The following is a 24,841-nucleotide window of genomic DNA, read 5'->3' as shown; positions in this document are numbered from 1 at the left end:
GCGTGAAAATCATTTCATGTTGAAAACAAAGGGATAGTACTTTAAAAACCTGCAAATATATTGAGTTGAAAATTCTGAGAATTAGTGTATAGAATTGAGCACGGAATCTGCCATTGACTTGTACAGTCTTGCATTCAGGAAGGAAAAGAAACACAGAAAATAATTGGAATTTTAAGCAAATCTCAGAAACACGTTAAGTATTTTTCTTCAAATTTTGATATAAATCTTCGTTATGTTTGAAACCGTGAAAAAAGGCTGTTTTCAGCCACAGTGGCTTGTATGATCGAAGTGTTAGAGCTGCACGAAGCGCCATGAGCAGGCAGTGTAACTGTCTGGATTCACAGCATTACTGATAACAGAAGATGATAGTTCATTGGAGTGTTTTTATATTTTGCAACATATTTTTGGTAATTCAGAATTAAAGTGATATGTTCCCATGGAACAATAGAAATGAAAGTTAAAGCAAAAAAGGCCAGAATGCCCGGGGGGGGGGGGGTACACGCCGTGTTCCCCATTCATTACAAAGTTACTGAGAAGTAAACAGTATAGCAGGTATGTTTCACTTGCCATCTCCCTTTCACAGGGGTACTACATCAACACAAGTGGTGCTTGGAAGCCCGATTTCAACGTTTAAGCGAAGTTTGGATAGGTACACGGATAGTAAAGGTATGGAGGGCTATAGTCCCGGAGGAGGTCAAAGGGAGTAGACATGGTCTAGATGGGCTGAAGGGCCGGTTTATGAGCTGTACTTTGTGTCTCTATATAGATTTTATTAATTGCAAATGAAAAGTCCGATTGCTTAATAGAGATCTTCAGGACAGACACAGTTTAATATGGATAGTTCGTTAGGACATGGTTGTTTTTTCGGGGAAGGAAATTAAAGCGGCTATATTGCTGCACACGTTGGTAATTCTGTGAGGGGAGCGAGGCGGTGCTCCCATGCTTGCTTGCGGTCGCGTTGTTTGCACCGCACGGGTTCAAAGAGCAGCGCGCAGGCGCGTTTCGCCGCGCTTGACGCGTAACCAGGGGCAGCAGGAGCTGGATTGGGCCCCGGGGCCTCGATGTGTCAGGACGCTCGGCTCTGCCGGAGGTTAGCGTTAGCTCGCTCGCTCGCTCTGGTGCGCGGCCGTCTCATTCAGCGGGGTTGGGGTAATCGGGACCAGCTACCCCACCCTCTCGGCCCCATCATCCCACCTCAACTCCACGCCATACCACCTCCTCCTATTGATCCCCCTGCCCTGCCCACTGACGGGCCTACGGCTCCCCCCAGCCCACACGCTAATCTGTCCTTAACTCGTGCCCCCATTTGCACCTTATCCGCATCCCACGGCATCCACCACGCTCCACTGATCTTCCCACCACTCGCCCCTGGACTGACGTCCCCATCTCCACTCTCATCTCTAATAATACTTTTTTTAACTCTCCTCCTTACACCACCTCTGACATTTCCATCCTTACTGACTAAAATCCCTGCAGTGACATCCCTCCCACAAGCAGCCCCCTCCATCACCATTCAAAACTACCATCTCCCACCAACACCTACCACCTGCTAGCATCCCCACTGACTTACGCTCATACCTCCTAATCAACACATGCTCAACAAACACCCCAACCAACAGCCCCCTTTCCTCTTCTCAAATGATGGTCCATCTCTCTGACACCATCCCAACAACTTCCCAACCCCACAGAAACAGACTTAAAATTCTTAGCCATCTCAACTGTATGTTACTCAGGATGCCTCAGCAGATATGCTGTTCTTTGAATGAGAGAATCAGGGTTAGGTGTGTTTAAGACATTCAGTGGTGCTATTTTGAAGAACAGTTCTGACCAATATTTACCCCTTACTGAAAATCTAAAAGCTGACTGTTCAGTGATTACATTCCTGTCTATGGATATTTTGCCCTGCATTATAAGGTAGGGTGTCAAAACGTGCCATGAAATGTCAAGAGCTTTGAGACATCGTCAAATTGACATTATATAAATGAAGGTTTTCCTTTTTTTTTGAAGGACCTGAATGTTTGCTATGATTTGGTCATTGGAGATGTATTGATATTGAATTGATAGTGCTTTAAGAATCTAACTAATCTATTCTTTGACTTTGGAGAATGACTAACATCAGAATATATTTGAGCAAAATTCAGTGAGTTGATTTGTTGACTGATATCATTAGGTGATGTTGAAGTGATGTTGAACTTGGTAAGTCAGTCTAAATGTGTATTGCTACTAGCTTTTTCACTTTGCTCCCTCCTTTGTTTCTCTGACTTTTTAAAGAATGAAAACACTGATTATTGTTTTTCTTGGACTTTGATAGAGTTGTCAAATTCTTTCCACTCCCCTGTTTTTATTTCCATGTCTCTGCAAAGTGAAGTCAATTGAGTTACTATTGAATTTGCTTCTAATTTTTTTCCTGCAACAGTAAGAACAATTTCCATTTATTTAATAACTATAAGGTAACGAAACCATTCCAGGGCACTCTAGCAATATTTTTTGAAGCAGAATTTGATGCCAAGCTGTGTAAAGTGACATTAAGGGGGAAGACCAATGGTTGATAAAAAGGAGTGAAATTGAAGTTTTAGAAAAGGAGATCAGAGGTGGAGTAATGAATTCCTGGAGTGATGAGAATTGGAGGAATTAAGGTATCCGGTTGAGTTGAGGCTGGAGGAAATTATAGAAGTTGGCAAGGGAATTGATATGGTCCATGGAGGGTTTGGAAAATAAAGATAAGGATTTTAAAATGAAGACGTTACTTTAACCAGAGGCTAATGCACAGGAAGAAGGTTAGTTATTGAGGAATTATATGCAAAATTAAAAGGGCTAAAACCTAACTGACTTACTGGCAGCTTGACAAGTTGTGCTGTGAGAATAATGCATGAACAAAGAAGTGTTTGTTCCATGAAGAAGCTTCTTGGTCTACCCTTATCAAAATATGTGATAACAATGTATATCTGCAGCTCCAAACAGTATTCTGGGCTCACTTGGCTGCAGATTTTCTCAAGCTCGGTGAGCAGGGACTCTGTTTTGCCAACTGAGAATGCAAGCTTGCTAACAAACAGTATGTACTTTTAAGTAAGCTGTGTTTGACAGTTATTCCTTGGGTCTGAAACTAAAGGCCTTTGGTAGAGAGGCAGATCAACATTACAAGCAGTCCTCAAGTTCCATTTTTACTGTAGTCCAGAAGTCAATTTTCACCATAAGTAGAAAGTGCCCAAAAATCATTATCTGGGAATTGTATCTCTGTAATATTGCCATGAGTGGTATCAAAAGCATATAAATATGATGAGAAGAAACCATTCCAAGAAGTGGAGAGAGAGGGAGGAAGCTTGTTCTGCCATTCTTAGGAATGAGCCTGTGTTAGTGTTTAAATGGAATTATGGTATGGGTTAATTAGTTCATCATTGTCACATGATTTGAGTTTTGCATGCCAGCTCGACGTCTCATTTCTCCATTATCAATAGACCTCGGGAAAAGCAATGATGGGGTGCAGAATAGAGCTTTTCAGTACACATAAAGTACAGTGCAGGCAGCCAGAAAGGTGAAAGTTCATTGAGATAGATTGTGGGGTCAAATGTCCATCCAGTCATACTGGTCATATTCAGTACCCTTATAACAGTGGGAGAGAAGCTGCCCTTGAGCCTCGTGGTACATGCTTTCAAAGTTTTGTATCTTCTGCCTGATGGGAGGGAGGGGTGGGGGAGAGAAAAAAGAATGTCTGGATGGGGAGGCATCTTTGATATGCTGGCTGTTACTCTGGAGGTAGCGAGAAGTGTAGACAAAGTCCATGGAGGGGAGACTGCTTTTTGTGATGTCCACAACTTCCTGCAGTTTCTTGTGGACTTGAGCCATTCCAGCTCTGATGCTTTTTATGGTGCATCTATAGCAGGACTAGTAAGGGTTAATGGGGGCATGCCAAATTCCCTTAACCTGCTGAGGAAGCAGAGGCACTGGTACACTTCCTTGGCTGTAGCAATTGGACTCAGACGCGCTGTTGGTGATGTTTACACCAAGGAACTTGAAGCCCTCAATCATCTTCACCTCAGCTCCATTTATGTAAATAGGTATGTGTGCACTACCCTGTTTCCTGATGTCACTGATCAGCTCTCTTGTTTTGCTGACGTTGAAGAAAAGGTGGTTGTTTTGAGACTATGTCATTGAACTATTTCCTTCTGTACTCCAACTCATCCTTATTTGGGATTTGGGCCACTGTGGGGGTGTTACCCGTAAATTTGTAGATGAAGTTAGCTACACAGTTGTGAGTGTATGGGAAGTCGGGGCACCAGTGTTGAGGTTACTGTGGCAGAGGTGTTGCTGCCTCTTCTTACTGGTTCCAGTCTGTTGGCCATGAAATCAAGGATCCAGTTGCAAACAGGTGTTGAATCCCAGGCCTGGGAGTTAGCTTGCAATTATGATTTTGCAGTCAATAAGAAGTCTTTGTTATCCAGATCCTCCAGTGCTGAGTGTAGGCTGGGGAGATGGCATCTGTTGTGGACCTGTTTTAGAGATAGATGAATCTCAGTGTGTTGCTCGGGAGGCTGAATTTGATGTGTACCATGACCAGCCACTCAAAGAGCTTCATGATGGATGTGAGAACTACAGGTGGTAGGTGGTGAGGTGCATTGTGTGTCGTATATAGAGATACAGTAAAGGTGCTTCTGGCTCAACGAGTCCACATGGCCCAGTTACACCCATGTGACCAATTAACCTACTGTTGGATTCTGGTGTTTAAATCCAAGCTTCGTGTAGAAGTCAGGAATGAGGCATAAAACTTGTTGCTTCACTATTGTTCTATTAAGAGTTGATAGAACAAAGAGTCAGAACAAAACAGTGATATAGGTCTTACTACTTGAAGGAGAGAGAAATTAAAGATGGCCCCCATTAGCAGCGCAAATAGAAATCAACAATACAATTAAAAAATACTTACTGAATTCTGCAGTAAAAGTAAGCAATGAAAAAACAGTTAATGAAGTACAGAGAAGCTTTCAGAATTATACTTTGTATAGCACATACTAAACTAATGTATATAAATGCTTCTTAAATACAAACAGATAATTATTAAACTGCATGGAAAGTGGTAATTAAAATTAAACACTGAGATCCAACAGTACTAACCTCTGTCTGTGCAATTTCGGAGGAAACCCACACATTCATGGGTAGAGCATACAAACTCCTGACAGAGTAAGGGTGGAATTGAAACCGTGCTGCTGTAATAGCCTTACTTCAACCCCTACACTATGCCTTCGACGGCAGGATGATAATGTTTTTAGAGCAGGTGGGGACCTCAGATTAAAGCAGGGAAAGCTTAAAAATGTCTGCAAATATCCCCGCCTGCTGATCTACGTAGGATTTAAAGATCTATGCCATATGCTTCCCATGGGTTCACTCTCAAGTAGACTGATCTGATGTGTGTAATGGTGGCTGTGGGTACAGTGTGTTCCAATCCCCTTCTGTTGAAAATGTCATAGAATGCATTGAGCTCATCAGGAAAGGATGTGACACTACCTTATTCCTGGTAAGGATAAATGATGGTAGGTTAGAAGCTGGTTTCAATTCAACCTCTTGGGACTTTCTCTCAGTGAGGTTGTGTTTATTTTAAAAGTTTAACCTGACATTTTTAAGAGTAACTTTATTGGGAATGAGTAATGAAGTTGCTAGCCAGTCTTATTCAATCTCCCCATACTTGTGACAGTCTCCATCTTTCTCTTAGAAGATAGTGATGGGATTGTTAATTTGTTGTTCTTTACTGAATTGATAAAAGATTTGAGGTGATTAATTGCCTTCAGAAAAAAAACTGCTGTAAATTACTGTAATAAAGTATACCTATTGTTCGCTATACTTCTCTCTGTCTTACTTCTTAATTTATGGAACAAACAAGCTGTTTGTAAAGTGATCTATCTTTCAATCAAAGGATCTCACTCTTTTAAGATAAATTTTACTGCTGTTTCATAGAAATTTGACATATGGACATATGTGACAGCAGTACAGTGCAGAAACAAAATTATTATTATACTGGTGGAAATAGCAGGGTAGTGTTATTGGATATGGTTTTAGACCACCTAGACAACGCAAATACCTATGTCAGTATGCTGTTCATTGACTAAAGCTCAGCATTTAATACCATCATTCCCGCAATCCTGATTGAGAAGTTGCAGAACCTGGGTCTCTGTACCTCCCTCTGCAATTGGATCCTCGACTTCCTAAACGGAAGACCACAGTCTGTGTGAATTGGTGATAATCAATCCTCTTTGTTGATGATCAACACTGGTGCACTTCAGGGATGTGTGCTCAGCCCACTGCTCTACTTTCTATATACACATGACTGTGTGGCTAGACATAGCTCAAATACTATCTATAAATTTGCTGTCGATATAACCATTGTTGGTAGAATCTCAGGCGGTGACGAAAGGCATACAGGAGTGAGATATGCCAACTAGTGGAGTGGTGTCGCAGCAACAACCTAGCACTCAATGTCAGTAAGACAAAAGAACTGATTGTGGACTTCAGGAAGGGTAAGACAAAGGAACACATACCAATCTTCATAGAGGGATCAGAAGTGGAGAGAGTGAGCAGCTTCAAGTTTCTGGGTGTTAAGATCTCTGAGGATCTAACCTGGTCCCAACATAGCGATGTAGTAATAAAGAAGGCAAAACAGTGGCTATACTTCATTAGGGGTTTGAGATTTGGGATGTCAAGAAATACACTGAAAAACTTCTATAGTTGTACTGTGGAGAGCATTCTGGCAGGCTGTATCACTGTCTGGTATGGGGGTGGGAGCTACTGCACAGGATCAAAAGAAGCTACAGAAGCTGGTATATTTAGTCAGCTCCATCTTGGGTACTAGCCTACAAAGTACCCAGGACATCTCCAGGGAGTGGTGTCTCAGAAAGGCAGCGTCCATTACTATGGATCTCTGGCACCCAGGACATGCCCTTTTCTCACTGTTACCATCGGGTAGGAGGTACAGAAGCCTGAAGGCACACACTCAGCGATTCAGGAACAAATTCTTCCTCTCTGCCATCTGATTCCTAAATGGACATTTAATCTTTGAACACTAGCTCATTTTTTTAATATACAGTACAGTATTTATGTTCTTGTATGTTTTTTAATCTATTCAATATACAATAGACAGTAGGTGCAGGAGTAGGCCATTCGGCCCTTCTAGCTAGCACCGCCATTACCTGTGTACCCCGTTCCTGCCCTCTCCCCATATCCCTTGACCTTGCTATTTACAAGAGCTCTATCTAACTCTCTCTTGAATACATCCAGAGACTTGGCCTCCACTGCCTTCTGGGGCAGAGCATTCCACATATCCACCACTCTCTGGGTGAAAAAGATTTTCCACATCTCTGTTCTAAATGGCCTATTCTTAAACTGTGGCCTCTAGTTCTGGACTCACCCATCAGCGGGAACATGCTTCCTGCCTCCAGTCTGTCCAATCCCTTAATAATCTTATATGCTTCAATCAGATCCCCTCTCATCCTTCTAAATTCCAGTGTATACAAGCCCAGTCGCTCCGATCTTTCAACATATGACAGTCCCGCCATTCCGAGAATTAACCTTGTGAACCTACTCTGCACTCCCTCAATAGCAAGAATGTCCTTCCTCAAATTTGGAGACCAAAACAGCACACAATACTCCAGGTGGGGTAAATTACTTGTTTATTATTTTTGTTTTATTAATTTTTTTTCTCTCTGTTAGATTTGTATTGCATTGAACTGCTGCTGCTAAATTGACAAATTCAATGTAAATCTGATTCTGATTGGACTTTTCAAAAATCTGAAAGTAGCGGGGAGAAGTTGATTCTGAATCCTTGAGTTTTGTCTTCAGGCTCCTGCACCCCTTCCCTTATGGCAGTAATGAGAAGAGGCATGCCCTGGATGGTGAAGGTTCTTAGTGATGTATCTCACCATGAAGTACATCTTATTGAAGATGCTTTCGATGTTAGGGCATATTGTGCTCAGTTTGGAGCGGTTTGAAGTCTACAGTTTGTAGCCTCTTGAGATACATGCCAGGCTGTGATGCAACCAATCAGAATGCATATCTACAGGAATTTATGACTATTTGTTTACTAAGTCCCCTCAAACTCATAATGAAGTAGAGCCATTGGCATGCCACCTTTGAGATTGCATCAATGAGGAGAGGTCCTGTGGTGTTTTGATGCTTGGGAACTTGAAACTGCTTTTCAGGTTTTCTCTAGTTAGCTCAGACTAATTTGTAACACCTCTAGATAGAAGAGGCTGGAGGGTAAAGAGTTGATAATCCTTTTGGATTGACTATGTTGATGCGACCTGGGAAAGTAGAGATTTGCACAATCCTAAATCAGTTCATGATAAATATGTTAATTACAGGCTTATACTGTATGGCTGGGAGTTCTCAAGTAAGACTTTTAATGACAGTATTAACTGATGCATATTTACCATTAATATTTATCATTTTGAATTTATTAACTCTTAATTTGTATGTTGAAATTTCAGTTACCGTAAAGAAAAATGAGATGAGATCTTTCTGTTTGGAAAAGAGAATATTGGAGAAACTTGCTGGCTGAACCAACCATTTAGAGTGATGCATTTACCACACGGGTATGGCAATCTAAAATTGCAATCTTGTGGCACCAACTCAATGCATTAAAGCATGGCCAAGAGGTTTGGTTCAGACCAAACATCAGAATGGGGAAGAAATGTGATCAAAGTGACTTTAACCATTGAATGATTGTTTGTGCCAGATTGGGAGGGTTGAATATCTGAGAAACCGTAGATACATCTGGGATTTTCCTTTGACCTCTCATTAGCAAGGCATTTTTACACACAAGTCTCCAGTATTTGTGGAGAATGGTGTGAGAAACAAGAAACATCTGCTGAATGGCAGTTCTGTGGGTGAAAATGCCATGTTAATTAGAGAGAGGTCAGAGAAGAATGGCTGGACTAGTTCAAGCTGACAAGAAGGTGACAATAACTTGAATAATCACATGTTACAACAGAAGGGCATCTCTATATGAACAAAACAGTGAACCTTGAAATGGGTTGCAGCATCTGAAGACCACTAACATACTTAATGGGCGTATTCGGTACAGGAGGTACCCAATAAGCTGGCACCTGAATGTATTTCATAGTGCGATTTAAGAAAACGATTGGAAGTGTTCTCTTCTGTAGGATTTTGGATACAGCTGTTTATCATTAGTAGGAATTACAAGGTACTCATACTGAAAAGTTAGTCTAAGCACTTAGAAGGAGCAGATTGCAAAAAAAATGTTCAGAAGGAGGAAATGCTTTGTTTTAAGTTAAATTATTTCCCTAATGTGAAAACTAGGAGTGTTCCATGAGATTCTTGAAGGTACAGAAGGCATTTTAGATTTTATGGAGGTTTAGTGTGGCTGCGTACCAACCTGATGTACAAATGTTTTTCTTTTGCAGTCAATAGTTGATCAAGACCCAAGCTTTACATTTTATGATTAACTGCATTGTGTTCTAAAAATTTTGAATAACTATTTTTAATTGACCAGCATGCAATAACTCAGTTATTTTTATTTTTGTGGCATGTGATTTGTTTATTTTCAATTGTAGCTGTGAAATGGAGAAACCATGGACTAAATGTATGTAAATACATTGGCAAGATGGGAACAGCCTCTTCACTGGTTGGTCCAAATGAAGTAATTGAAGATACTGATTGTGGTGGAGAAGCATGTGAGATCCCAGTGGAAGTCAAGCCCAAGGCGAAGCTGCTGCGTAGCTCATTTAGACGGGGACCACGTGTAATTGGCGCAAGCTTTAAGTCAACAGCTTCAGTTGACTTTGAATATGCTGCAGAATATGAGCGACTCAAGAAGGAATATGATATCTTTCGTGTCAGTAAAAATAATGAAATTACCTCCATGCAAAAAAGGGAAAGCAAGCTTGACAAAGAAAATAAAAGACTGAGGGCAGAGCTTCAGGTAAGAAATTGATGATGTAGTGAGTTAATATATGTTGAATTTGAGATTTGAGAAATCAAGTGCAATTGTTTTATCTGGTTGTAAAGGTCCTACCTGAAAGGGACTTCAAGCAGTTTGAGCAACACACACAAAATGCTGGAGAAAAAGAGTAAACAGTGGATTGTTTTGGGCTGAGACCCTTCTTCAGCAGAACTGATAAAGGGTCTCAGCCCAAAACATCAGCTGTTTACTCTTTTCCATAGATGGTGCCTGGCCTGCTGAATTCCTCCAGCAGTTTGTGTGTGTTGCTTGGATTTCTAGCATCTGCAGATTTTCCCTAGATTGTGTTTAAGCTGTTTGAACCCAGAGTGTAAATTACTTCTGTTTGACACTACAACGCACCCAAGATGCATCTCAGTTCAGAATTGGAAATCTATTGCCGTTCCACTACAGACCACCCCCCAGCGAAATAGCCACAGGGACAGACATGCCAGCAGATTAGGGAAAGGTATAAAAACCAGCAGGTGGATAGATAGATACTTTATTGATCCCAAAGGAAATTACAGTGACAGAAGCATTACAGGTGCACAGATATACAAATATTAGAAGAGAAAGACTTAAGAAAATAAGTTACCACAAACAGTCTAACAGGAGGGGGGGTCATCACTTTCCTGGCTATTGGTTGAGTGATTATAGAGCCGAATGGCTAAGGTTCAGAGTAACCTCATATTGCACTCTTTGGAGAGGACTCTATCTAATGGGATATATGAACATTTGGAGAGCCTTTGTTTAATTGGGGACAATCTGCATGGATTTGTGCAGGGTAAATCTTGTCCTACTAACTTTATTTGAGGTTTTTGTGCGGGTGATGAAGGTAATTGATAAAGGTAGAGCTGTGGATTTTGTCTACAGGGATTTTAGTAAGGCATTTGACAAAGTCCCACACGGTAGGCTTACCTGCAAGATCTGAACCTCGCAATTTGGATCTCATATTGGTGTGCCGATAGAAAATGGAAGTCAGTGGCCAATGGAGCTAATCCTGGCTAGAACCACTGGTGTCCTGCAGAGATCCATAGTTAGACTTCAGCTGTTCATGATACATTAAGCAAATGTATGTATGTGTGTATGTATATATGTGTGTCTATGTATATCAGATGTAAAGGGACAGTACACAGTTAATAGCTGGACCCTTGATGTATGGAGAGATTTTGGGGTGCAAATCCACAGCTTCCTGAAAGTGACTGCTCAAGTTGCTAGGGTAATTAAGGCATGCTTGTCTTTATTAGTTGAGGTAATGAGCTCAAGAGTCAGGAAGTTATGTGGTAGCTTTATAAAACTCCGATTAGATTGCCTCAGGAGTTTTGCGATCATCTCGGGTTGCCCCTTTGTGGAGGAAAGATGTGAAGGCTTTGGAGAGGACCCAGAGGAGGTTTACCAAGATGCTGCTGCCTGGATTAGTGGATGTTTGCTAGAAGAACTTGGGTTGTATTATCTGGAGCGGTAGAGGTTGAGAGGAGACTGATAGGCATACGTTATGAGAGGCATAGATACCAATATCTTTCACCCAGGGTGGAAATGGCTAATACTAGAGGGCATGCATTTAAAGTGAGAGGGGGTAAGTTTAATGGAGATGTGTGGAGCAGTGCTTTTTTTTACACTGTAGTCAGTGCCTGGAAGGAAAATACTATATGCAGAAACTGGAGGGATATGGACTTGTGTAGGCAGAAGGAACTGATTTAGTTAGGCCTTTAATTACTATATAGTTTGGCAAAAACATGGTCAGATGGGCTTGTACCTATACTGCATTGATATTACATTCTATGTTCCTTCTTCATTACTAGATTGTTCTAGAACTTGCTTCTCAAAAGCAGATTGGGAGCAGCTTCAGTTGTAGCAGTTCAAAATGTTAAGGGCAATATATTTGGCAGTGATGCTCAGGAGGGAACAAGTCAAAAGGGTTGGTAAATCAAGGGCAGCAGATATATGGGGATGCCATCAAATTCTCCAGCACATCAATTACGTTTGCAGATGTTTGCTATACCTTCATTGTTGCAGTCAAAATCTTGTAATCCCTTGTGGAAGCACCTTCACCATGACATAATCCTCGAGTCCACAATGCAGCTTTTCACCAATATCTCAGATGAAATTAGGGGCTCAGCTATGAATATTTCATTTTTTCAATGCAGTCCATTATCTGATGCTTGAGTTTCTTGATAATTTTACAGGATGGATAATCCCATGTGTAATTACTTCTGGGGGGATTGCATGGGGCAAGTTAATGTGATGAGGATATTGACAGTTATTTGGTTTGTAGAATTACTTCACTGAAGGTTTGCATACCTGTAGGATTGAGGCAGGCATTCATCTCTTGTTTGCCTACAGTAACTTGTGACCCAGTACATGCATTCATGAGTGTGTGTTTTTTAAACTTTATTTTTATTATTTTGCCAATAACAGAACAAACAGGATAAAAACAGACAGACGAACAGGGTCACCATAGATGAAGTAAAATCTGTATCTTATAATACAAACCCCATTTCCAGAAAAGTTGGGATATTTTCCAAAATGCAATAAAAACAAAAATCTGTGATGTTAATTCATGTGAACCTTTATTTAACTGACAAAAGTACAAAGAAAAGATTTTCAGTAGTTTTACTGACCAACTTAATTGTATTTTGTAACTATACACAAATGTAGAATTTGATGGCTGCAACACACTCAACAAAAGTTGGGACAGAGGCATGTTTACCATTGTGTTACATCACCTTTCCTTTTAATAACACTTTTTAATCGTTTTGGAACTGAGGATACTAATTGTAGTAGATTTGCAATTGGAAATTTTGTCCATTCTTGCTTGATATAAGACTTCAGCTGCTCAACAGTCCGTGGTCTCCATTGTCTGATTCTCCTCTTCATGATGCGCCATACATTTTCAATAGGAGATAGATCTGGACTGGCAGCAGGCCAGTCAAGCACACACACTCTGTGTCTACAAAGCCATGCTGCTGTAGCCCGTGCAGAATGTGGTCTGGCATTGTCCTGCTAAAATAAGCATGGACGTCCCGGAAGAGACGTCGCCTTGATGGCAACATATGTCTCTCTAAAGTCCTAATATACGCCTCAGAGTCAATGGTACCTTCACATACATGCAACTCACCCATGCCGTGGGCACTGATGCACACCCATACCATCACAGATGCTGGCTTTTTTGCACCTTTCATCTTTGGCATGGAGAAATCGATGCCCGTTTTTTCCAATGCTACTTTTATACCTAGTCATGATACCTCACCTGCCACCAATTAGCCTGCTTAATGTGGAGTCTTCCAAACCGGTGTTACTTGAATATTCTGTGCACTTTTCAATCTTATTTTAACTCTGTCCCAACTTTTGTTGGGTGTGTTGCAGCCATCAAATTCTATATTTGTGTATATTTACAAAATACAATTAAGTTGGTAGTAGAACTATTGAAAATCTTTTCTTTGTACTTTTGCCAGTTAAATAAGGGTTCACGTGAATTAACATGTCACAAATTTTCGTTTTTATTGTATTTTGGAAAATATCCCAACTTTTCTGGAAATGGGGTTTGTAGAAAAAATGAATAGTGAAATTGGTTACTTAGCTGTAATAAGGTTAACCAGACTCTTATGTCCATAATTGTCCTTCAGAGTCCCAGGGGACCTTAAGATCCTTGACTTTAAAGTACGTTCTTCAGGTTCCCTCATAGGAAAAAATAGAACAAAGTTCTTCAAACCAAATAAATCTGCAGAGAAGTCATTTTAGGTTCAAATAAAATGTCCACTTTCCCCAGTATCTTTCAGATTTTTGACTGGCATGTCTCAGAGAAGGTCAATCGTTCCATAACGTAAATTTCTTGAACTATTTCTATTCATTCCAGCACTGTAAGAGGTTCTTTGCTTAGTTATTTCCTGGTAATCGCTTTCTTACTGGCTGCTAGTAGTATTTGTAACAAATATCTTTCATGCTTTTTGAGCCCATTTGGTATATTACCCAAGTAAATAACATTAAAGTCAAAATTAATCTCCGGACTGATTATTGACCTTATCTCTGTTACCACATCTAACCAATAAAAAAAATCTTTGGACACTCCAAGAAAGTAAGAAAATGATCAGTCAACATATTATCACACATTCTCCAACATTGACCTTGTTCAGGTCTGTTACTTTGTAACTACTTTATTTTTAGCATTAAGAAAAATCTTAAGGTATTCTTCCAGGTGAATTCCCTCCACAGACCTGAGCTTGAAGTAGTCGAATGCGTTCTGCATATGTTTAATCAGTCATGTTCTGTCAATTTTATGTTGGCTTCTTTCTCCCATTTTGATTTAACATACATTGTGGAGAGACCCCTGTTAGACTGTAAAATCGAGTAAATCCTGGTTATCAGTTTCTTTTTAATATTACCTTTATACACATCAATGAATATATTATTCAGACTTAACACTTTCTGTACAATAGTTCTAATATTTTTATTAAAATATTGTCTTAGTTGAAGATATCTAAAGAAGTCTTGTTTCTCTAAGTGATATGTTTCTGTGAGTTGTTGAAAGGACTCCAAACCCTTAATGGAGGACATTGCACAGTATGGGGTGATTCCTTTACTTCTCCAATGTCTACATCTACCATCCAATTGTGCTGGAAGGAATTCTGTGTCATGTGCCACCCAACATAGTATTTTTACATTTTTTTCAAATTTTGGGTCTTTAAATTCTTTATACCAGATGTTTAGAGGGACCGTTATTCACTTAGTTTATTTGAATGCTTCTTTGGGAGTGTTTTATTCCCCAGTAAAGATTGGAGAGGGATATTTATTAGACTTTATTCTAAATCCTTCCACTTTGCCTCACAATTAGGGTCACACCAACAGACCAGACTGCGCAGCTGTGCTGCTCTATAATAGTCTTCAAAGCAAGGCACGGCAAATCCATCTTTATCCTTAGGCAGCTGCAATGTCTGAAATCTAATTCTTGGTTTCAGTTTTCCCCAAATAAATGTTGAAATTATTCTTTTCCATTTATTAAATTGATTAAAAAGAACTTCAACAGGCAATGATTGAAAAAGAAAGAGCAATCTAGGTAATACATTCATCATTATGGCTTCTATTCGATTATACATATTCATTGGCAGCAATGACCATCTATTTAAGTCTGCCTTAATATCAGCTGTAATGGGAATATAATTATGTTCATAGATAGTAGACAAGTCTTCAGGTATTTTCACTCCTAGATATTTAATAACATTACCTTTCCATTTGAATATGCTCATTCTGTAAATTTTTTTGTGGTTCATAATTAAAATTTAAAGTTTGGGTTTTATGTAAATTTAATTTATAGCCAGAGTAGGAACTGAATTCTTTCAACAGGGGTAATAATTTAGGCAAACCTGCACTGGGATTGGTAAGAGTCATGAGAATGTCATCGCATACTGACAAATTTTATATTCTATATCTCTGATCAGTACACCTGTTATAATCTTGTCTTCTCTAATTGCCTGGGCCAATGGCTCAATAAAAAGAGCGGTAAGCGTGGGGCTTAGGGGGCACCCTTGTCGACATCCCCTTTCAAGAAATATTGTTTTAGATAAATTTCCATTTATTTTAATTCTGGCAGTAAGGGAAGAATATAAAGATTTCAGACATCCAAATACCTGATTATTAAAGCCAAACCACTTAAGTACTAAGTAGAGATATTCCCACTGTACCGAGTCAAAGGCCTTTTCAGCATCAAGGCTAATAACTACAGATTCCAGATTTTGCTCATGTGGTCAATCAGATGTAGGGCCCATCTCACATTGTCCTGGATTTGCCTACTTTCTACAAAACCTGTTTGATCTGTGTCAATTAGATCTGGAATTATATTTTCCAATCTTTTTACTAATACTGATGCAAATAATCTAGAATCTATGTTTAGAACAGATATGGGCCTATAGGAACTGCATTCAGTCTGATCCTTACACTTTTAGGAATTACTGAAATTATTCCAGGACAATTTCCTCTAATGTATCCTGTGCCAAATTCAACTTGTGTTTTTTTTTTCTGGTTCCTTCAGCCTATTTTGTAATTCCTCTAATGTTTTATTCCTTATTTTTTTCTTATATGAAGATATTGCTATAATTTTCCCTCTTAAAACAGCCTTCAGCCTATCCCATAGAATGGGAGGTGAAACCTCTCCATTATCATTGAATTCTAAGTAAAGACCAATTTCCTTTTTAACTTGTTCGTTAAAGTAGGGATCATTGAGTAGACATGAATTTAGATTCCAAATAGTATTGTTTGGTTGTAGGTCAAAATCAACAGGTAAGTATATAGGTGCATGGTCACTTACATCTATTGTCCCAATTCCACAGGTGTTTATTTTGTCTTTGTCATTTCCAAATGTTATGGAATAGTCTATTCTTGTATATACAGAATGGAGGGCAGAATTATGAGTGTAATCCCTTTCTGTTTGGGAAAAGGTCCCTCCATATATCAATTGGACCAACATCCTCAAAAAGTGTATTAACTTTTTTATGTAAGGATTTTGTTTCATAGCTTTTTCTATTGGAAGAGTCTAAGTTTGGTTGCAATTGTAAATTTAAGTCCCCCCACATATCAGGAGACCTTCTGTTTCCGTTACCATAATATCAGTAATATTCTGAAAGAAACCAATATCACTTCCCAGGGGTGTGTATATATTCAATAGAGTAACTGAATTTCCGTCTATATTTCCCCTTACCAGAATATATCTGCCCTCCTTTCTCCCATTTTGAATACATTTTCAAAATTTAGCTTGCTTTAGATAAGAATAGCAACTCCTCTCCTATGTCCTGATTTATATGAGGAGAAAAACAAATTAGTGAAGCCCATTCTCTTTAGTTTTCCATGCTCATTATCACTTAAGTGAGTTTCCTGTAAATATACTACATGGACTTGTTCTTTTTTCATTTTGGATAAAATTCTATTATGTTTGATTGGATTTAATAGCCCATTGACATTAAAAGAAATGAATTTTACCTTGTCCTTAGCCATCTGTATTTATCTGTTAATGTATCATTGAAATTAGAATAAAACTTAATCAATCTACTCCCTGAACAAATAAGAAACGAGAAAAGCAAATAATTAAAAAAAAAGGCAATGAAGGTATGATTCCAAGGCTGAGGTCTCTAGGTAGGTATAGCACCATCTATTTTTGCTTCCATTTAGCTTATCAACATTTTTAAAGTTAGCCAAACCTTATGGCTCTTCTGGAGGGGGTGAGGGCTGTCTTCGGAAAGCTCACAGTCTCTTCCTGATATACTTATCTCGCTCTCCTCCCGTCCTCTGCTTTCTTGATTCTCTCACTATTTCCCAAGCAGAGCGGAATAACTGCTCAGCCAGGCTTTCCCTTGGTTTGATCAGGCTGACGGGCAGCCCTCTGGCCTTCATGTCTATAGTCACCTCTTCCGCTGTCTGATATAATTGGATCCCATCTTCATAAAACACTTGCAGTTCAGCAGGCTACGGAGTCTGGAATCTAATCTTTCCTTGCTTTAATATTTGCTTTACTTCAGAGTATTCTTTACGTTTCCACAGGACCGCTGGGGTGGGGGGGGGGGGTGGTAACCTTGATCGAAATATATTAATTTCCTATCCAAAAACACCCTCTTCTTTCCGCAGGCCCTTCGTAGAATCTCTGCCTTGGTATTGTATCGAAGGAATCTAATTACTGTTGGGCGTGACTTACCTTCTGTATGTCCAGTAGGCTGCGGGGCGAGCACACGATGCGCCCTCTCAATTTCAAGCTCCATAGTTGAAAGAATCTCCAGCATGTCCCACAGTAACTTTTGTACAAACTCCATTATAGACAAACCCTCTGCACCTTCGGGAACATCGTATATCCTGATATTTTTCCACCGTGATCTTCATTCCTGGTCAAGCAGTTTACTTTCTTGTTGATTTAATATTTTTATCGTCTTACCTAGTATCTGTTCCACATTTTGCACGTGATCTTCCACCTTCTCAATTCGTGTCCCTGCCACCGCTATTTTTTGATTGACATAGGTGAGCTCTGTCTTGATGTCATTTAGTTGCAGTTTTATATCTTTTTAGAATCCCCATATCTCTTCCAGAATTTTTATCATATTTGCCGCTTCACCTGAACGAGGCCCATCATCAGCCTCACTACCGCGCCTTTGGGTAGGAGAGCCGCTCACTGCACCCCTCTTGTCCACAGGCTCCGCAGGTGACACTTTTTTTTATCTCCATTCTTATTCCCCATTCTTGCCTCCCTTATCAATTCAGATATTTTCGAAAGATCTTGTATTTGATGGATTAACAGGGCAAAGCTTGCATTTTTCCGGAGGAGCTATTGACTTAAGCTGCCATTCTGGACCATGATGTCATCGGAACCATCGGTCTTGTATTTTAAGGAAGAATAGAATTATGGATGTCATATCCATAAGTGTTAGTACTGGGACACTTGCTGTTGTTATATATGCTGACAATGTAATTTAATTTAGGGGATTAGTATGTTTGCAGATGACACAAAAATTGGCTTTATGGACAATGTTGTGGTGTTAGGTGATAGTGCCAGGCTATTTCTCATAATATTATGTTCTCTGCCAGGTCCTCTGCTCCATGAAAAAACAAGCCCAGCTTGTCTAGTTTCTCCTTTTAACTAATGCTCCGATCCAATTGTAATGTGGAGAAACTTAATACAAACCCCATTTCCAGAAAAGTTGGGATATTTTCCAAAATACAATAAAAACGAAAATCTGTGATATGTTAATTCATGTGAACCCTTATTTAAAGTACAATGAAAAGATTTTCAATAGTTTTACTGACCAACTTAATTGTATTTTGTAAATATACACAGATTTAGAATTTGAAGACTGCAACACACTCAATAAAAGTTGGGACAGAGTTAAAATAAGATTGAAAAGTGCACAGAATATTCAAGTAACACCGGTTTGGCAGACTCCACATTAAGCAGGCTAATTGGTAGCAGGTGAGGTATCATGACTGGGTCCATCAAAGGCTCAGTCTTTGCAAGCAAGGATGGGTCATGGCTCACCACTTTTTGCAAAATTCGTGAGATAATTGTTAGTCAGTTCAAAAGGAACATTTCCCAACGCAAGATTGCAGAGAATTTAGGTCTTTCAACAGCTACAGTACATAATATTGTGAAAAGATTCAGAGAATTCAGAGACATCTCAGTGCATAAAGGGCAAGGTTGAATGTGCGTGATCTTCGAGCCCTCAGGTGTCACTGCCTCAGAAACCGTCATGCTACTGTGACAATTATAGCCACCTGGGCTTGGGAGTACTTCGGAAAACCATTATGACTTAACACAGTCCGTCGCTGCATCAAGAAATGCAACTTGAAACTGTATTACACAAGGAGGAAGCCACACACCAACTCTCTGCAGAAACGCCAGCGAGTTCCCTGGGCCCGAGCTCATCTCAGATGGACCGAAAGACTGTGGAACCATGTGGAACCATCAGATAAGTCCACATTTCAGCTAGTTTTCAGAAAAAACAGGCATCGAGTTCTCCGTGCCAAAGATGAAAACGACCATCCTGATTGTTATCAGCGAAAGGTGCAAAAGCCAGCATCTGTGATGGTATGGGGGATGCATCTGTGCCCACGGCATGGGTGAGTTGCATGTATGTGAAGGTACCATTGACTCTGAGGTGTATATTAGGACTTTAGAGAGACATATGTTGCCATCAAGGCGACGTCTCTTCCCGGGACGTCCATGCTTATTTCAGCAGGACAATGCCAGACCACACTCTGCATGGGCTACAACAGCATGGCTTTGTAGACACAGAGTGTGTGTGCTTGACTGGCCTGCTGCCAGTCCAGATCTATCTCCTATTGAAAATGTATGGCGCATCATGAAGAGGAGAATCAGACAACGGAGACCACGGACTGTTGAGCAGCTGAAGTCTTATATAAAGCAAGAATGGACAAAATTTCCAATTGCAAATCTACTACAATTAGTATCCTGAGTTCCAAAATGATTAAAAAGTGTTATTAAAAGGAAAGGTGATGTAACACAATGATAAACATGCCTCTGTCCCAACTTTTGTTGAGTGTGTTGCAGCCATCAAATTCTACATTTGTGTATAGTTACAAAATACAATTAAGTTGGTCAGTAAAACTATTGAAAATCTTTTCTTTGTACTTTTGTCAGTTAAATAAAGGTTCACGTGAGTTAACATATCACAGATTTTTGTTTCTATTGCATTTTGGAAAATATCCCAACTTTTCTGGAATTGGGGTTTGTAGTTTGCAAAGGCCATTTGCATAGCTTGCTTGCTGGTTTTGGTCACTTCCACATGATCATGTTAATTTAAGTATTGCTGAAGATGCAGCAGGCAGCATGTTGAGGGGTTGTGATCAAAAACAGATTTCACTTTTTTGCCTGTCACCTCTTTCCCCAGCCACTGAATGATTTTATATATTGTAATAAGATAACTGGATTTCTTGATGACTTTCCATTCACAGATTGGATGCTAAATCATCGTTGGTCTTGTGTGGTTCTTCAGAACATTTAGTAAACTTGCTTGAGCCATCTGTTGTTTCTTATTAAAAATGCTCATGATATTTTGTTTCCAGGCACTCCAGAAAACCTACCAGAAGATGCTTCGAGAGAAAGAAAGTGCACTTGAGGCAAAATATCAGGCTATGGAAAGAGCTGCGACATTTGAGCATGATAGGGATAAAGTAAAAAGGCAGTTTAAGGTAAATGCAAAGAAGACATTTTGGAATTTATCCTTAGTTGCTTACAGCTGGCATTGCATTGTCTTGTGTTTTCCTCCTCATACTCGGTTGCATTCTTTGATTTCTATTCTGTAGTCTTAAAGGAATATTTTAGAAATAAAAAAAATTATAAGGAAGCAGGTGGGGTATTGGTACTAATAGCACATTCAAGTTCTTTTATGGGCTCAAAATTTGCCTCGGAGACTAAAGCACAAAAATCCAGATGTTAAGCCATGGTCTTTTTTGCCCTCTTCTTGATATAAAAAGCCCAGTAATTGTATTTTGAAGAAGTACAGGTAATTTCTCCCAGTGATATGGGATCAATATTTATCCATCAATTTGTATCTGAAGTATATTACCTGCTCATTGCAAACAGACTCTTTCAACCCAAATAGCCACTCAGCAACTCACCTATTAAACTGTAGCCTAATCACTGAACAATTTATAATGACCTATTATCCTACTATCTGGTCCGTCTTGAGAAACTGGAGCACCCGGAGGAAACCCATGCAGTTAAAGGAAGAACGTACAAAAAACTTGTTGCTGACAGCGCCAGAAATGAACTCCAAACTCGGCAACAGCTGAACTATAATAGTCACACTGTGCTACTGTGGCACCTGTATACTCTTCAATATATAGTAATCTGTAGATTATATTTTCCAGTGTTGTGAGTATAAACACAAGCTATTTTGAAGATGCTAGAAACCTTGAGCAACACACGCAATGCCGGAGGAACTCAGCAGGTCAGGCAGCATTTATGGAGAGGAATAACCAAATGATGTTTTGGGCTGAGACCCTTCATCACGATCGGAAAGGAAGGGGGAAGAAGCCAGAATATGAAGGTGGGGGAAGAATAAGGAGTACAAGCTGGCAGGAGATGAAGTGTGGGGGAAAGTGGATGGGTGAGGGAGAGGGGAAATGAAGCAGGAAGCTGAGATGTGGTAAGTGGAAAAGGTAAAGAGATGAAGAAGGAATGTGAGAACAGAGGACAGTGAACCAGGGAAGAAAGGGAAGGAAGAAGAACACCAGAACGATATGATAGGCAGGTGCGAAGAGGTAAGAGGTGAGTGGAATGGGGAATGGAAAAAGAGGAAGGGGGAGGAGTATCTGGAAATTAGAGAAATCGATGTTTATGCCATCAGATTGGAGGCTACTCAGATGGAATATAAGATGTTGCTCCTCCACCTGAGAGTGGCCTCATCATGACATTTTAGGAGGCCATGAACCAACAAGTCAGGATGAAGTTAAAATATAACTTTTTGGTTGCAATGAGTAAAGGAATGTTTGGAAAAAAAAGGGTGCAGAATTTCATGAAAAGAACACCTCTCCAACTGTTAAGCACGGGGGTGGATCGATCATACTTTGGGCTTGTGTTACAGCCAGTGGGACGGGGAACATTTCACTGGTAGAGGGAAGAATGAATTCAATTAAATACTTGCAAATTCTGGAAGCAAACATCACACCATCTGTAAAAATGCTGAAAACGAAAAGAGGATGGTGTGGCGACCCATTTTCTGCGCAGTCGAATTGGCTCACAAGTAGCCAGCGCGCGGGAAGAGACTTTGGTAATACACCTCTGACGTCATTTCCGCCAGAGAGGGCGGGTGCTAGGGAATAAATGCCGGCGCCGCAAGTTTAAATAAACTAGTCTCGAAACGACTTACCGACTGTGTGTCGTCTCTGGCTCTGTATGTAGTACATCGCTACATTGGTGACCCCGACGGTCCAAACGGGATTTGGACCAAAGATGACCGACTCTTCATCTGTTCACGCAGTTTCGTTAAAACTGCTGACTTTCTGGATGCTGCCACCACGTGTGTGGTTTACCCAAGTAGAAACCCAGTTCCAGATTCGGCAGATATCTTCTGATTCCATGCGTTACTATGACGTGGTGAGCGCCCTTGACCAGGATACAGCTGCCCAGGTTGCGGATTTCATACAGTTGCCCCCGGAAGAAGGCAAATATGAAGCATTCAAAGCGCTGCTCATTGGGACCTTTGGCCTCTCATGGCTTGAGCAGGGTGCCCGCCTGCTTCACCTGGACGTTTTGGGAGACAGACTGCTGTCGGCATTGATGAACGAGATGCTGGCCCTGGCTGACGGACACAAGCCCTGGCACATGTTTGAGCAGGCGTTCCTAGAGCAGCTGCCCGAGGACATACATCTGCTGCTGGCCGATGTAGATTTCAGCGACCCCCGGAAGGCGGCGGCCCGGGCAGACGTGCTGTGGAAAGCCAAGAGGGAGAGCGTGGCGTCCATCGATCAGATTACCAGGCCACACGCCCTACAGCAGACCAGACCAGGCCCGGCAGGGGGGCACACACAACACAGAGGTGGGAGTGAGGAGGACAGTGAACAGTGGTGTTTCTACCATCAGTGGTGGGGCGCAGAAGCCAGCCGTTGTCACCTGCCCTGCAAGGGCCAGGGCCAGGGCCAGGGCCAGCTACTGCTAATGATTATGGCGGCTGGCCACCAGGACAGCCTCTTTTACGTCTGGGACAAACAGTTGGGATGCCGCTTCTTGGTTGACACCGGAGTGGAAATCAGCGTCTTGCCCCCGACGGGGTACAACACCCGCAACAGGAAGCCAGGACCCACCCTGAAGGCTGCAAACGGCAGCACGATATGGACCTATGGCACCCGCACAGTGCAGATGCAGTTTGGCGCCAGCCGGTTCACATGGGACTTCACACTGACTGCGGTGGCCCAACCACTCCTGGGGGCGGACTTCTTGCGAGCTCACAGCCTGCTGGTTGACTTGCAAGGGAAAAGGCTGGTACATGCTGAGACTTTCCAGATGTTCTCCCTGGGTGAAGCCAAGTTGCCGGCCCCACACCTGGACTCCATCACGCTGTCAGACAACGAATTCACCAGAATCCTGGTGGACTTTCCATCGACTCTGGCACCGCAGTTCACGGCAGCCATGCCCAGACTCGGGGTACAGCACTACATTCCAACCCAGTGACCACCCCTCCACGCCCGTGCATGAAGGCTCCCCACGGAAAAGCTCCGCCTGGCGAAGGAGGAGTTCAAGAGGATGGAGGAATTGGGGATTGTACAGAGGTCCAACAGCCCATGGGCCTCCCCACTGCACATGGTGCCCAAAGCAGCTGGGGGTTGGAGACCATGCGGCAACTGCCACAAACTGAACAAGGCTACCACTCCAGACCGCTACCCCGTGCTGCACGTACAGGACTTTGCAGCAAAACTGCACGGGGCAAGAATATTTTCCAAAGTAGACCTCGTCCGGGGATACCATCAAATCCCGGTGCACCCTGAAGACATCCCCAAAACAGCACTCATCACCCCGATCGGTCTGTTCGAGTTCCTCCGAATGCCATTCGGCCTGAAGAATGCTGCACAGACGTTCCAGCGGCTAATGGACGTGGTGGGACGCGACCTGGACTTTGCGTTCATCTATTTGGATGACATCCTTATAGCCAGCAGTAGTCACCAGGAGCATCTGTCCCACCTCCGCCAGCTCTACTCCCGCCTGCGTGATTTCCACCTCACGATCAACCTGGCCAAATGCCAGTTCTGTCTCGATACAATTGACTTCCTGGGCCACAGGATTACCAAAGACGGGGCAACACCTCTGCCCACCAAGATAGACGCAATCCGTCACTTTGCCCGGCCCAACACGGTCAAAGGCCTGCAGGAGTTCGTTGGTATGGTGAACTTCTACCACCATTTCCTCCCTGTATCATGCGCCCTTTGTACACCCTGATGTTGGGTAAAGGCAAGGACATTACATGGGATGAGGAGGCCGTGGCTGCTTTCGTTAAAGCCAAGGAAGCCTTGGTAGATGCCGTGATGCTGGTGCATCCCAGAACGGACGTTCCAACCGCCCTCACGGTGGACGCATCCGACAAAGCAGTTGGTGGGGTGCTGGAGCAGCTCATCGAGGGGCACTGGCAACCCCTGGCATTCTTCAGCAAGCACCTACGACCACCCGAACTCAAGTACAGTGCTTTCAGCCGGGAGCTGTTGGTACTGTATCTGGCAATCTGGCATTTCAGGTACTTCTTAGAAGGCAGGCCATTCACCGCGTTCATGGACCACAAACCATTGACCTTCGCGTTCACGAAGGTGTCCGATCCCTGGTTGGCTCACCAGCAGTGACATCTGTCCTACATATCTGAGTACACGACGGACATCCAGCATGTCTTGGGAAAGGACAATGTCGTGGCGGTCGCACTCTCC

General features: G+C 41.6%; 1 protein-coding gene across 2 annotated transcripts in view; it reads left to right on the top strand.

The window, feature by feature from the left end:
* Positions 1 to 954: 954 nt before the first annotated feature.
* Positions 955 to 24,841, top strand: part of nphp3 (nephronophthisis 3) — a 159,744-nt gene continuing 135,857 nt past the window's right edge. The window contains exons 1-4 of one of the 2 annotated variants that reach the window (XM_059945734.1): positions 955 to 1,090; positions 8,469 to 8,573; positions 9,555 to 9,922; positions 20,495 to 20,620. In XM_059945734.1, the coding sequence (XP_059801717.1) occupies positions 9,605 to 9,922; positions 20,495 to 20,620 (444 nt within the window). In that variant the 5' untranslated portion in view covers positions 955 to 1,090; positions 8,469 to 8,573; positions 9,555 to 9,604. The remainder of the gene's footprint in view (positions 1,091 to 8,468; positions 8,574 to 9,554; positions 9,923 to 20,494; positions 20,621 to 24,841) is intronic. The other variant, XM_059945735.1, reaches the window with a different exon arrangement.

Source organism: Hypanus sabinus, chromosome 20, assembly GCF_030144855.1.
Source record: "Hypanus sabinus isolate sHypSab1 chromosome 20, sHypSab1.hap1, whole genome shotgun sequence".
In the NCBI taxonomy this organism is placed as follows: Eukaryota; Metazoa; Chordata; class Chondrichthyes; order Myliobatiformes; family Dasyatidae; genus Hypanus; species Hypanus sabinus.
This window is presented reverse-complemented; position numbering and strand designations above follow the sequence as displayed.